The sequence below is a fragment of the Molothrus ater genome, chromosome 8 (genome assembly GCF_012460135.2).
Source record: "Molothrus ater isolate BHLD 08-10-18 breed brown headed cowbird chromosome 8, BPBGC_Mater_1.1, whole genome shotgun sequence".
Classification (NCBI taxonomy): Eukaryota; Metazoa; Chordata; class Aves; order Passeriformes; family Icteridae; genus Molothrus; species Molothrus ater.
The window spans coordinates 1,238,350-1,253,310 of NC_050485.2; the positions used below are offsets into that span (position 1 = coordinate 1,238,350).

Sequence of the window (14,961 nt, forward strand, 5' to 3'; positions counted from 1 at the left end):
CAGGGCACAGGCGCCCACCGGGTCAGTGAGATCCCCCCGTTCCTGGGTTCCAGGAACAGCACCCGGGGCACAGCAGGTGGCAAACAGGCCCCAGGCAGGAGGGGCACAGTAACTCAGGCAGCACAGCACGGCCCAGCCACACACACCCCTCCAGGGACAGACAGACAGACAGCAGACTGTTCCCATGTGGGCACAACACTGCACTCGCCTGGTTGCACTTTCCATTGCACTGCCTGCGATTCCTTACTGGACTCCTTAAGCTTTTACCCACTAAGATGACAAATAATAAGAAATTCCAAAGGAATCTCTGTGGTGGGAGGAGGATTTAATTAAAAAGATGAAAGAAACCCCTTTTCTGTATGCATAAAGTTTTATTTGCTGCTGATGGAATTATCTGCCTGCACAAAACCACAAGGTCAATACCTGACATATTAGCCAAGTTTGCAAAGAAGAAAACAAACACAAAATAAATAAACAACAATGCAGAATTTGAAAAGTTGCCCAAAGTATAAAAAACTTTCATGTGAGATTTTGTACACATTAGTGCTGACTAGTCTGATGTTTCATTCCTCACTGCACAAAACCCTGGTAAAACCAAGTCTAGCACACCTGAGCAGGGAGGGGAATTGCTCTGAAGCCACAGGACAATGTTGGCACATAAACACAGGGAATCAGTCTTCCACTAATACTTCTTAAGACAAAAATTGCTATCTGGAGAAGTAAAGTTCTGAAACTGCCTTCCAAAACTAACAAATTGCTGATGCAAAAAGTGTTCTCGTTAAGGTAGAGAAGACAAGTGATTTTTAGGAGTGCTTGATCTGTCACAGAGACCTTGGATAACAAGAACCTTCTTTCATCTATAACATAAGATCACAACTCTCCTACAAGTTAAGTTTGTAATGAGTACATTATAAATCACAGCAGCGAGTACAATGCAATGGAGAAGTGAAGCAGAGCACAGAGATAAGCATAGCTCTGTTTACAGTTCATTGTCATAAAGCTTTTGGAAGATCCTCTCTGAGTAGGATACCCTGGAGCCCAGGGTTCTACTAAGAGTATGTTTTCTATAACATCACACTATTGAAAGAAATATTAATCACTACACAATATTTGAGAATATAAGAAACAATGTACAAGATGTTAGATAACTTCACAACATCACTTTATATTAATACTGAAAAGGTTATGGAACAGAAAAGTCTCCATCTGTAATGCTCACAGCATGTGTGATAAATCAGTATTTCGACATTGACTAGAACAACACATTTCAATAAAGAATACAAAATACAAATAACTTATAACTGCTGTTAAAAAATACAAAGGGAATGCTGAACAGATGATCTCAAGCTCCTGTGTGTTTCTCATTTTAGATCTCATAGTTTCTGAATTTCCTCAGAAGGTCTGATGGAGCATCGCCTGACCAGCGGAAACGCAAGTGCCAGTAATTCCCCTCTGAAAATCCTGAGGGGGAAAAAGAGAAAGTCAATTAAATTATTATAAACATGCATAAAATTTAATTTTCTGAAATAGTACTTGATGGTCTTCCCAGAAAGAAGTAAACAGAAAAGTGGTCACTTTCAGTGCTCTTGACTAGCAGGGACAATCAGAGCACTGAGTTCTTGGCAGGCTGGAACAAGAATCAAACACCAACCCTCACCAGAGCTCAGCTGGGAAGGTCCCAAAGGAGAACAGCAAGGACCCTGGCAGTCCTGCAGGGGACTCACAAAGCAAAGCTGACAAATTCCAGTGGCCTGATCTAGGGAAGGAGAGGGAGTTGGTGATGGGATAAATCTGCAAGTGTGATCTGAGGCCTTTTCATACCAAAATGTGACCTTCCTTTTACAGCAAACTGAATCCTGTGAGCAGAATTAGTGTTCAAATCTGTTGTTTGAGCTGAAATAGCCATGTAGGTGGCAGTCCAGAATTCATCCAGGCCAGTGACTGTCACTGTCATATTTTCTGGAAAAATCCCTTCACCAGGATTTCTTCTCCTGGGAAGCTGAGAAGCCTCAGGGGAAAATGAAAACAATATTGATCTGATTGCTTCTCCCTGTTTGGCTGCTTTGGAATGTGGCCTGGACATCGTTTACACACTGGTCATTGTTTGATTGGTTTCATGTGAATTGTTTTAACTTAATGACCAATCACAGTCTGGCTGTGTCGGGACTCTGGAGAGAGTCAGGAGTTTCTCATTATTATCTTGTTAAGCCTTCTGTCTGTATCCTTTCTCTATTCTTTAGTATAGTTTTAGTATAGCATTCTTTAATATAATATAATACCATAAAATAATAAATTAGTCTTCTAAGAACATGGAGTCAGATAAATCATTTCCTTCCTCCTCTGTCTGGGGACCTGAAAATACCACAAGTGACAGGAACAGACAATGCCATGGATTCAAAGTGGAACCCAATATAGCAATTTTTGCTGGATCAAAACAAAAACATTATCAACACCCTAACATGGGGTATAAACACTGAAGTGCATACACACCCTGTCAAATATATTATAACATTAACATTTATTCATGTGAATATATACTACTGGATAAATTAAGTAGGCACTTGATGAGTTTGACTTTTTTCCATTCAAATATCTGGAAATTAAATTAAAACTTAAAAAAATAAAAAACTTGAGAAAGAAGAGGCCTGAAAAGAAAATTCACCATTACAAGGAACAAGATGATGTTTACTTCAGAATTTTCCTGTTCTACAAAGGATACAGTGATGATTTAATTACCAAAAAAAAAAAAGTGCAAATAGTATGAAGTTATAGAGCATAATTTTTCAAAATCAAGTTTTCAGTTAGGCCTGGTATACACTTCCTTGTAGAATTTTCTTATCAATTTTATGCATTCCACAAATGTTTGGAATTGCATTAGGTTTTGCTACCCTCACAGTTGACCCTAATTTGCCGTTTGATCAAACTGGGGAGAAATGGCAGGATTTTGTTTAACAATAGCTCTGTGCTACCATGGGCTGGGATTATGAAACTGCTGAAGGATCAGGCAGCACAGAGGGTGCCTGTGGTGCTAAGGAGGCTTTGGTCAGGTACAGTGACCTCAACCACAGCCAGGAAATGCTGACTGCCAGGGGACACTTTTGAAACACACATTTATTCTGGTGCATCACTACTTAGAAAAAACAAAACTGTTTGAATATAAAAGAAGCCTTCAAGTCTCAAATTTTAGACTTCATTAATTCATCAGATGAAAACTGTGCAAAAGCACTGAATAATGGATTAAAAAAACCCCAAGCTTAAATATTTTACTTAACAGTTCTAAAATTTATTTTTAAAAGTCACTGACAATAACTGCCTTCTCTTTTTACTTTGCATTTTTATATATCAGAAAAACTAAACTTTCCATTTGGCTGAATCATTTTTTTTTCCTCCTTCTCCAGTTGCAGCTTTTACTAGCAAACAAAGAAGGAAACTTGGGATAGGGAGGAAGGAGCATCTGAAACCTTCAAAATTAAATAAGTAATCAAAAGCATAAAACCCAAACCAAAATCCCAACCCAAAACCACATTTGAAAAGCTAAAAGTTCAACACACTGCTCTGGAGAAGACTTTCTCATGACTGAAAGCCCCCATTTCAGGCCAGTCCCTGGATACTGCAATTTTCTGTAACTGCTGTTTTCACTTACTTGGGGAGTCTGGATTCTTTGAAGACTGTGGTTGCACATCAGGGATTGCAACATCTTCTTGTTCCCTGCTCCCTTCCAACAATCCCTCTCCACTGCTTTCCATCTGTTGGGCCCACATCTCATTAGTTATGTTGTTGGTATTACCAAAGTCATCAGGAGCTTCCAGCATTTGGTCCTTCTTACTTTGGACAGCCCAGTGCATTGACTAAAGGAATGCAAACAGAACAAAGAACTAAGCCCTATGCTTTAAGGGTTTTAAATGACTTTTTCTTTTTTATATTGCAGCAATAAATGGTTAAACAAAGCACATTGAGAAGCCTGCAGGTCAATGGGATAGGGAAAGTATGGTTACATGTCATAAACAGCATTGGAGAGGACACTTTATGGCAGGTGGGGGTGAAGAACAAAATGTATATCAGAATTTTAAGGCCCTTTTCTCCAGTTTCTTCTGTCATGAATTCAGACTTTTATTAAGAGGGCTTGAGTGACTTCAGAAATGTTCATTTTCAAAGCTGTCTTTGACTTCAGTGTACCTTTTGAAGGCAAGACAATTTGAAAATATTTAATATTAAAGTCTGTGGAATAACATGTTTGGAATTGAACTAGGCTTAATTGGATATTTCCACCAAACATTCAAGCTCAGGCATAATGCCATAGTTAAGTGTCAAACTTTTCTCCTAAGCAGAATTGAGATGAGCAGAATTCACATAGGAAACTTTTATTCACCTGCCTTAAAATATGACCATGTAGCCCAATCCAATATTATGGAATTGAGCTCTACTAAGGGCATGCTTCAAATCTTCTCAATAGCAAATTCAGGAAAGAAATCACCCAAAAAGCTCCTGCCTCTGTCCCAGATCACCCCACCAGCCCCTCAGAGCCCCTCCAAAGCTATGAGGGAAGCTCAGGGTTCCAAGGAATTACCCCCTGGATTTTTTCAATGACATCTTTATTTAATCAGACAACATGAAAACCTATCTGATAAGCAATATACCAAGAGGAGAATATATTATAAAAAGATCCCAGCTTTAACCTAAATTCGAAAATAAATAAAAATTTCCTACAAAGTGAGCTGAAGCATTTGAAAACAACCCTCAAGTTACTTAAACTTCCTATAAAAGCAGCAACTTGATAAATTCACTCTAAAACTACTGGCCTAACGCCCTTCTGTGAATGGGCTCCTGAAGTGCTCCAATTTTCCCTGAATTTCCTTAACATCCTGTCCTAGGTTGACCATATGATGCTTTTATCCCCAATCATCTTGTTCTGTTTATGCTGCATAATAAGTTTTGCACCTTTAAGCCTTGTTGCAGAGAGTGAAGGGGGCAGAGAAGAAGCAGCAGTTTGTTTCAGACACTGCACTCACTCCTCCACATTCCTGCTCCTGGACTGTGTTGTCTGTGGATGGACAGACAGCGGGACAGAGCTCTCCTTTGCTTTTAGTTAGTTTTAGCTTGCTGAGGCAAAGAAGTTCCCTGGACTGTGGGGTTTTTTCCCTTTTCTTTGGCCCTGTTTAACCTGCTCTGGACTGAACACCCAGGGGAGCACTGGCAGCTGCACCTGTGCCCCACCGGGCTGGGCCTGGCCTGGCCTGCAGCATTTCCAGCACCGGAGGGACTGATAAGAGCCTGTGTGAGCTGAACTGCAACGCGGGGAGGGACTTTCTGACTTTGTCATCTCTTTCGGAGCACCAAGGGGTTTTATTGTTGAATATTGTTTAGGTTTTATTGTTTAATAGACAGGTTTTTTTCCACTTTTCTCCAAGGAGGTCTTTTCTCCCGGACCGGTTGGGGGAGGGGCCGATTGAATCTGCTTTCCTAGAGGAGCCCCTTTGGAGATTCTCTCCCACGTTTGCCCTGAACCAGGACACATGCACAGTGAGGAACGTGTCTGCACCATCGCCACGGCCAGAGCCTGGCCCTCAGCAGAAGGCAGAGCTGTAACTCATCCCCGCAGCACGGACCGTCCTGACGGAGCTGCTCAGCGCCTCCCAGTGCCGGAACGGGACGGGGACTCTGCTCCGGCGCCAGTGATCGTAGCGCGCCCGCCGCTCCGCGTTGGTCAGCGTCTCCTTGGCCTGCTGCAGCCGCTGGAAATCCTCCACTGCGACACACACAAAAACCACACCAAGGACAAGCTTTGCTTGGCAAATATATGAATTCAGATGCAAAAAAAGGACCTGCCAGCAATGGCTCAGACCAAAGGAGAAGCAAGTGGCCAAGGGATGTGGTTCTGGGTCCAGCTTGCGCAGCTCTGGCTGGCTTTAGGATCACGGCCCCTTTGGTGGACTGATACCCCTGCAAATCAGGACTGAAATGTTCCTTTGTCTACCAGCTTCAAAAGCTCCTAAACGTAAGTTGAGAGAAACTTGCAGAGTGCACAGGTAAAAGGCACAAGTCAGCCCCTGCAGACCACCTTAAAAAGGGAAATTAGAGCAACACTGCTTAGAAGGAACACACTGAGATCTGCAGCAGCACAGGGGTCAGAGCAGAGCACAGCAACAAGAACCATGAGCAGCAAGAAAAAAAGATGAACAGGAACTGACAAGAATAATAATCTAAATATAGTTCAGATTAATTAACTTGTGCATTTTATTAGGTATATTTTCCATGTATGCTAAAATGTTATCCAGACTGAATGAGTAAGAACTCTCATTTTTCCCTACAGGGTAATTTTTTATGGAATGGTTACTAAGGATGCAGCTGCATGTTACTATTTGTGGAAGGGTTATAAAGATTTAGACTTTATCTATGACTCACCCATGTAACAGTGATCTATTATTATTACTATTATTCATTTATTCAGTTTATAAATTAGAGAGAGTTCTTTTGAAATACACTACACCCAAACACTAATCAAAATTGATAACAATAAATCAAACAAGAGACAACAGGCTGAGGGAACAATTGTACTAGGTTTTCTTATTCTAATATTACTAGGTTTTCTTATTCTAGTGTTATTAGTTTTCAACAAATAAAAGGTCTACTTTAATTATTCTTTATTAACCTTAGACTGATGAAATAAAACTCAAAGTAAACTCTCACTAGTACTGTAAAAAGGTATTTAAGTAAATAAGGCATGTTCAGGTAAAGAGAGAGTATAACATTTCTTTGTGCCAAACAAAGCTGCTCTGATATTTGGCACTTGGCTGCTCTTTTTTGTACCTCAGCCTTGGTGAGCTCTGCCCAGGGCTCTCTGTGGCTTTGAATGGGTAAAGATTGGCTCCAAATGACTCAGGTGCTGCTCAGTCCTCCCAGCTCTGAGGAGCTGCTCCCTCTCATCAACACAAACATCAGCTGCTGTTCTGCAGAGGCTCCTCCTGGGGCTGCCTTCTCTTCCCTTCCAGTCATTAAATTACATTAAAAGAAAATAAAGCACATTTATGTGTTCCTCACAGGCTTGTTCCTGCCAGTAAATTAACTGATTGATGCAAGTGTGGCACTTGAGGGCCACTGAGCATGGAAGTACACCAGCTCCTCAGGCCTAGGAAGGGACAGACTCCAGAAATAAATTCTGTATCAAAAGATGATCTACTGTAGAAAGAAAAAAGATTCAAGGTCCTAGAAATAAAAAAAATCCAACAAGTGTCTTCCTTCACTATCACAAAGGAGCGTGCAAGTCTTAGAAAGAATATCACAAGCTTGCTATTTTAATAGAACGTGCTCAATGCACACCATGATTAAAATATACTGAGGGGAAACAAAGTTTTAAGGCTGAGTTTACTATCTTGCCACGATAATAGAAGAAAAAAATTGATTGTTTTTACACAGGAAAGAATACATACCTGCTTTTGGGTTTCCAGGATGCTTGTCAGGATGGCATTCAAGGGCTTTAATCTTATATTCAGCGAGAATCTGTTCAACCTAAACAAAATATCGAGACAAAGTAAGTAAACACAAAAAAAATTTGCAAATTTTTTTTGAAAGAGGCTGGGAGGAACACCAAGGAATGCTGAAAAATTTTGTCCCATTCAATTTTACAAGCTTTAGTACAAGGAAAGTAGGTATCAACAACCATCTGCCAGTGACACTGCTTATTTCATCTCATTTCCATGCACTCATCCTTAGTCTTGTTTTTGTGAGGCTCAGTCAGCCAGCATGGCTCGAGAAAAATGTGCAAAGACATTTGACCACAGAGGCAAAATGCATCCCTTCAGTTGCTCCTTACTTTGTTTAATCAACTCCAACTTTCAACAGAGTCTCATAGCAGGAAGCAAAGGCTCTCTGCATTGCTGAAGATCAATTTGTGTATTTGGGTGGCTTCCTCCACATCCTCTTCACAGGAAATTCAGCCAGCACCCCATGAGGTTTCCATCTTGGACACCACAAGATAATTCACTCCATAACCTGCAGTACATATTCTTTCTTCAAGTTAATTTTCCTTGCAAAAAGGTTGGCTTGGAGTACAATAGATTTATAATCAATGTGAGAATATTGGCATGTATTAGTTTATCAGTTAATTGCAAATTCCCACCATTTGTTATACCATAAAGTATTACAACCACTGGAAAAACTAACACATGTGGAGCCTTGAAGCCACTGGAGTGGGCATCAGCTTAGATTTTCAAATATTTAGTGCTTTTCCAAGTATCTTGCTGGTTCTTATAATTCAGAAGCCAAAACTTGTTTATATCACTCCAGTTCAGCTTAAGCTTTCACAATTCGCCCTAAGGAATCAAAAATTACCATTCTTTCCCATACTACAAAGGCTGTTTATACAAATTCATCATTTGTCCAACCATAAGAGCCACACACAATTTAAATTATTTATTTCAAAATTAAGTCTCATAGCATTTTTTATTTAGAATAAAATTACAGTTCGCTCAACTAGCTGGGCAAATCTTGTTGGCATATTCTGGGAAAAAATGTGATCTACGGTAGTGTCTTAAGAATTCTACACTTTTCACTCTGCTCAGAAGCTCCTTCCAGAGGGACAGATGTAATGTGGTGTATCTGCAGGCAGTAAGACACTTTAAAACACACACAGTGTACAGAGAACTTGGTGAGACTGGTTACTGTATAGCCAGCTATCATCTCAAACACTTAGTTACTTAAAGGGGAACTTTAAAGTTAAAATGTGTACAGAGGGTTAAAATTTAGCAGAAGGGCAGCATGGAAGTTTTCAGCTTAAAAAAAATCAGTAGAAAGAAAACTTTATAGGAAGTTTATAGAACATACACAAAATTAATATAAAATATATAGTGAGGTGTTTCACCCAGAAAGACATCCAATACAAAACCAGCATTGTTCTTGAAGAAGGATGGAGATTAAATCTCCCCTCTCCCTGTCACATCTGAAGATGAAGTAGGTGTCTGTGAGCTCAATTCTACCAGAAGCCACGAATGAACTTGGTCTGTGTTTACTTGAATATAGCAAAAAGTCTGTAGGAACTGAGAGTATTTCTGCTTAAATGTGACCAGGTCCAACCAAGAGCGGGATATTCAGCAGCTCATGATGAAAGTGCTGCAGCTGGGAGTGTGCTGTGCATGCTGTGCCAAAGGCTCGACTCCTGTACAAGGTCGTGAGACTGCAAAATCCCCGAAGGGCTGTGCAGGGTCCTGAAGGGAGGTGATCCTGGAGCTCACTCAGCCTCTCCAAGTTCTTCCTCCCGTGTCAAAAGCAGTGCAGCAACATCTGCTGCTTCTCCCAACAAACAGTACTCGAGAGCTTGTTTTTCAGGACCCATTAGCATTTATTCCAGCTTTTACATTTCATTTTCAAGCAATTTGAGAAATTATTATTGCATGTACTTGAACTGTTCATTAATTGCTAAGCCCTTAAGGAATTAGCGTGAGGTAGAAAGTGAGAGAAAGCATCTGTGAAACAAGGCTGCGTGGAGCCCTGAGCACTGCCCTCTGCTGGGATCTCTTCTGGGAGTGCCCTCGGGAAAAGCTCTACATTTCCCTCCGGGACACACTGAAGATGTTTACTCCCGATCTTTATACTTCACCACTAGGACATGTGAGAGCAAATTTACTGATTAAATTTACTGAGCAAAAGACAGACAGCTTTTATCTCCACTGACTACATCCCTCATTACAGCAGAGTAATCAAAACTCCTTTTCCAAATCAGAAACACAATTCCAGTTAATATAACAGCTAAATTAAAAAAAAAAAAAAAAAAAAAAAGAGAGAGAAAATCAGCTTACTAGACTAGCCGACAAAAAGTTGTATGGACACCTTTAACACGATGCACACTTGTTATAGCTGCAAATCACTCAAAAATAGCTTAGCTAAATCTCACTATAAAGCATGTATCTGCTATCAAAACAAGATAGTAACTTTAGTATTTGAATTTAATTAAAAACAGCATTTAAAAATATTAATATGGTAAATTATAAAGAGATATTGGTTTTGTTTTCATCTGAACAAGTGAATACATTTTAAAAAATATTATACTATGTATAAAGCCCAAGAAACTCATCAGCGTTATCAGTGCCCTAAAGCTATGAACTTTCACTGTATTCCTTGTACATAAATAGCTCTTTTTCAGTTTTCAAAACCAATAATATATATTATAAACTATTATTTGGATGCTGTCAAACACATGCAGTTGGCTCTCTCCATAATCCAGTCCTGTTCTGCATGGCATTTTCAACCTAAGCCTTACTCCAGGCTCTAAATGTCAGAGAAAACAAAGGAGATAAAACAGCTTTCCAAGGGAGATCCTATCAGTGGCAAGAAAGAAGGTGCACAAGGCATTTCAAATATTCCTGCCCGCAGATTCCCTGCAGACACAGGAGCACGTTCAAACTGTGAACAGCTGGCGAGGAGGGAGAGGCTCTTACCGTCGATAGTTCATCGCATCCCAGCAAGTTGTAGTAATCCTCCAGGTCCTCCGGCTTGCAGTTCAGGATCGCATCCATCGGCACTGGTCCAGCGGGCTTCCCCAGGCTGCAGGGAGGCTGCAGGGCACAGCGTGCAGGCAGAGCTCACTCGGGGATCTGGAGCAGCCCAGGGCGCCAGGCGCTGGCAGTCCGGAGCCAGCTCCGCTCCGCTCCGCTCCGCTCCGTGCGGCGCTTTTGAGCGCTGGCAGCTGACCCGCACGGAGCGGGGAGTTCCCCGCTGCCATTGGCCCCGCTCGCTGCCAGCCCGCCCGCACGGAGCTGCTCTGGCACTGCTCCCTGGGATTTGTAGTTGCCACAGTCACTCCAGCGTTAAACCCTGGCTCCCGCCCAGACCGCAGGGTTCTGGACACTGAAACGGGCCGGAGATTTCTCTCACCATCACCCGTGCAGCCACTGCAAACCAAGCACACACCGAGAGGCTGCCCCACACCTGGGCCATCACCTGTTCAATTTTTATTTACAACTTTTGCCACCATCTTTGACCAGACCATTAGATGGGTAACTACCGATGAGAGTAAGGATTACTTCCAAAATAACAATTACAGGGTGCAAACTTTGGAGAAGAAAGCACCAACCTTGCCAAAGTCTCAGAGATCTGCCAGTCAGCTCAACACAAAGGGAACAACCTTCACTCTCTGAAGGTTTCCTTGGTACACAGACACTGCTCCTGAAAACCAAACAGCAATGGTACACCACTCACTCTGACCGATTGAAACTACCCGAGGACGTGAAACACTCACTCACTGTCTACTATCAAATGAAACTACTCTTTCTCATGCCAAATTACTTTCAGACTGCATATTGAAGGTCTGTTCTGTGTGCAAAACATGTTCCTCGTGAAACTCATTTTACATTGAGGTGAAATATCTTAATTTTCAACTATGATTAATAACCAAGGTCTCAGCCCAACAGCAACTCTGGACACATTTGGTGTTTCAAAAGATTACTTCCTAACCTAACCACATGCTGATGTCTTTGCCCTGGAGCCTTCGGAGCTCTGGTATTACATTTCCCACCCCTGGCAAGAGCTCTGCAACCCAAGATGTTTCATGTCACTAACTCCTGATGTTTCCTTAGCAGCTGCAAATAGATGCTGTGAGTGGTTATACAGTTCTAGATGCAGTGACCTTGTAGGAGAACAGATGCCCAGGATATGACCAAGGCTGGAACAGGCCATGTGTGAAACAATGAAGGGCCCAGTGACCATTCAGAGCTATTTATGAATAACAAATACAAAATTTTTGCATCCACAAGAGCTTTAATATCTGCATTGATAATGTTCTGCATTTAATATTAATCTTCCACCATTTTCTCTTCAAGGTTGCATCATCTAAAATTTTCTACTTTTACTGCATGTTCAGATAGCCTACTAAGATTATAAAATATACAAAGTAACTAAAAGCAATAATATTAAAAGAAAAAGCACAATCTTTGGTGAAACCATTTAAATCTGATAGAGAACTCTACCAACATATTTATCTGAGTAAATAAAACGACAGAATTTTTTTTTCAACGTCACTACAAGTGGAAGAATTAGCAATTACAAATCTCTCCATCTCCACCATTCAGAACTTAATATCCAGAAAAGAAAGTCTTTTAATAACAGAACATGTAAATATTTAAATAGGTTGTACTCTGTGGGAGGACAAAAAACAAACAGCTGTCCCTCCTCCCAACAGCATTCCTGACATCCCTTTCTTTTCCAAGTATTCCTTGTGTATTTGCGTAAGGTGAAAGGGAAGCCCTTTAACCCTTTTCCCCGGCAGCTTTCAGTGGCTCTTTCTGTGCTGCCAGGCAGCTGCAGGTCCCAGGGCTGCACTGCAGTGACAAAGTGGGAGCTGGCAGCTGGCAGGGGATGGGCTCCCGGAGCCTCAGCCCCGCCTGTGCCCCTCTGGCCAGGCCACACTCAGCAGGGCTCTGCCCCTCCGGTGCTTGGGGCTCCACAGCACAGCTGCAGCCCGGAGAACACAAAATGCGCTGAGCGGGAACTCAGCCTTTCACTGCTCCTGTTGACTTCTGAGGGACAGCTCCCAAAGGATCATCAAAAAGGACAGCAGGGGCAGCCATACCTGTTACACAAAAAAACTACAGAGATTGGCTCCAGGACATAAAGTTCATTTAAAAGGGAATTGCAGCACAGGAGATGGCACAAACTATTGCCTACATATGGTTAGTGTTGCTCAGGATGTACAAACTGTTCTGGAAGTGAGGAAATCTCATATTTGTTCTCTGTACCCAGCCACCAACAAAAGGTGTCTCTCAGTCCTAACACATATTGACAATTCTATTTGTTTAGAGCCCAGAGTGAATCTAAATTCTACTTCAATGTAACAGGACATTTACCAACAACTTGGAAAAATCATAAATAGCCCTTTAAATAAATCTCTATTTGAATTCATTCCTGTAAAATACATCAAATATTCCAAGACCTGTTCTCAACTGACTTCAGGGTTTTGCTTCCTGAGGGCAGAGAACACATTTATGAGAAGCCCAAGGCACAAGACAACTCATTTGAGTTTTGCATGGTGTGCCCCCATCCTTGTCCTCACACAAGCTCAGAGCTGCAGAAACAGGAGAGGACCTAAGCACTGCCAAACTGCCTCCCACAAGAAGGCAACTCCTGCAAAGCCATCACTAACGTGGGGAAATGTCTGCAGGATCAGAGGAGGCTCTGGGATCCCTGAGTCACTCCCTCTCCCATACCTCCATGGAAAGCCTCAGATCCTACATCTGCAGCACTTGGATTATTTCTTCCTTAGAACTGTCTTCACAAAAATAACTACCAAACCAAGCTTAAAGCCCCACCTCCCCTTTATATGCTGACAAAAGCATCTTGCATGTGTTTTTTAAGAAATATGGATCTTGCCTCAGCTTCCAGAGGCAAGCAGGAAAAAGAACGCTTCCATACAAAGTTGCACAGAATAACAAAGACTTTCTGATCTGATTACTCTGCAGCTTGCTTTGAGAAGCAAGTAGTGGGAAAAATCAGTATGTATGTATTTTTCAGGGTTGTTAGTACCGGAAAGAACCAGAAAAAAATTCCTAACCTCCTTCCCCTTACAAAGACCACCTATAAAGTTAATTATCCATAAAGTAATCCCTTTGAAGCCATATATATCAAAATTTTTAATCTCAAGTTTTTTTTAAAAAGCTGTTTGTTATCAAGGACTGCAAGGGGGAAATTCTACCTGTCGAACCTGGGTCTTGCCACTAAATTCAGGAGTTCCATTGTATTAAATCCACTAATACTATTCTGCAAATAGCTCGTGATGTTGAACAGTAACAACAAACCAGTATTTAAATTTCTATCCATGAAGTTTAGACCAAAATTCCAGGTTGGTGGCAGTCCTGGGAAAGAGACCGAGTTCTATCCAGTCCAAACTCCCAGGTGGAAAGAAACTACGCCATGGAAAGCCCAGGCGCGGCACCTCCTGTTTGCTGTGCAGGGATGGCCCCGCTGCAGCGCCCAGCTGGGGCACTAAGGACTGCTCCTACCCTCCACAGAACGGGAGATTCCCTGGGAAAGCAGGGAGACCGACGTGCACAGCCCTGCGGAGCTCGGGAAACACAATGGGTTTGGGCGTGTTCGAACAAATCCCAACTCTCGCCGCTGACCATCAGTCACTCCTACACCACGCAGGCTCCATTCCTAAAGCAGCATCGGTTTAGACAGGTGCTGACCCCCCCCCAAAAAAGCTCCTGCATCCTGGGAACTCAAGTACCGCGATGCAGAAGCCCAGGTGGGGCCAAGGTGTTATCCCGGAGCACACGGGGCGATCCCTTACAGCAGCCCTGCCCGCGGTGCCGGTGCGCTGCCCAGGCAGGCAGGCAGCGGCCGTGCCCAGGGCTCACCCTCACCTTCAGCTCCGTGCGCTCAGAGGCCGCTCCGAGCCCCCGGCGCCGCTCTGCGGCTGCCAACGGGCTCAGGGGCAGCCCCGGCGGGCGGGTTCCCCTGGCCAGGTACCGCACAGCCCAGCACAGGGCTCTGCAGCGGGGAGCTCGCCCTCGGGAAGGGGCGATATCGTCTGTCCGATACCCTGACGGAGAGTGAGCCCCGAGGGCTTCTCACGCCGCTGGCGAGGAGCGAACAGCGGAGCCGCCATTTGCCGGGAGCCGCCGACCGGGGAGTGCAGAGGAACCGCGCGCTGTCATTGCTCGGCAGGGAGGGGCCGTGAGGGACACAGGCAGAGACGGGAACGGAAGGGAAGGGAAGGCAGGGCACGGGGCCGGGTCGATGGCACCCCTCAGGCCCCCGCAGGCTCCCTCGGGCTCTTGGCGCCGCCATCGCGGGGCCGGCGGAGGGAGGGGGCGTGAGGCGGCACGAGCGCCACGTGACGCCGGCAGCGCCCCCGGTCACGTGCTCTGGTTTGTTGTTGCCCGGTCACGTGCCGCGGTCACGTGCGGCGGCGCTGCCCGCGGCGGGCGGGGGGGGGGCTGGGCGCGAGGGGGGCGGCGGCTGCGGCGGCGCCAA

General features: G+C 43.5%; 1 protein-coding gene across 1 annotated transcript; it reads right to left on the reverse strand.

Moving 5' to 3' along the window:
- Positions 1 to 351: 351 nt before the first annotated feature.
- DNAJC12 (DnaJ heat shock protein family (Hsp40) member C12) lies at positions 352 to 14,451 on the reverse strand. Its single transcript, XM_036385945.2, has 6 exons — positions 14,349 to 14,451; positions 10,431 to 10,547; positions 7,428 to 7,506; positions 5,607 to 5,746; positions 3,644 to 3,848; positions 352 to 1,461 (listed from the first exon to the last, which is right to left on the reverse strand). Exons 2-6 carry the CDS (start codon positions 10,506 to 10,508, stop codon positions 1,367 to 1,369), a joined length of 597 nt encoding a protein of 198 aa, XP_036241838.1. The 5' UTR covers positions 10,509 to 10,547; positions 14,349 to 14,451; the 3' UTR covers positions 352 to 1,366.
- Between the last annotated feature and the right edge of the window lie 510 nt (positions 14,452 to 14,961).

Coding starts and splice junctions, on each gene's coding strand:
- DNAJC12 (XM_036385945.2), bottom strand. CDS start 10,508: ATGGATGCGATCCTGAACTGCAAGCCGGAGGACCTGGAGGATTACTAC. Junction 7,507..10,430: donor GATGCGATGAACTATCGACG/GTAAGAGCCTCT, acceptor TATTTTGTTTAG/GTTGAACAGATTCTCGCTGA. Junction 1,462..3,643: donor AAAGAATCCAGACTCCCCAA/GTAAGTGAAAAC, acceptor TTTCCCCCTCAG/GATTTTCAGAGGGGAATTAC.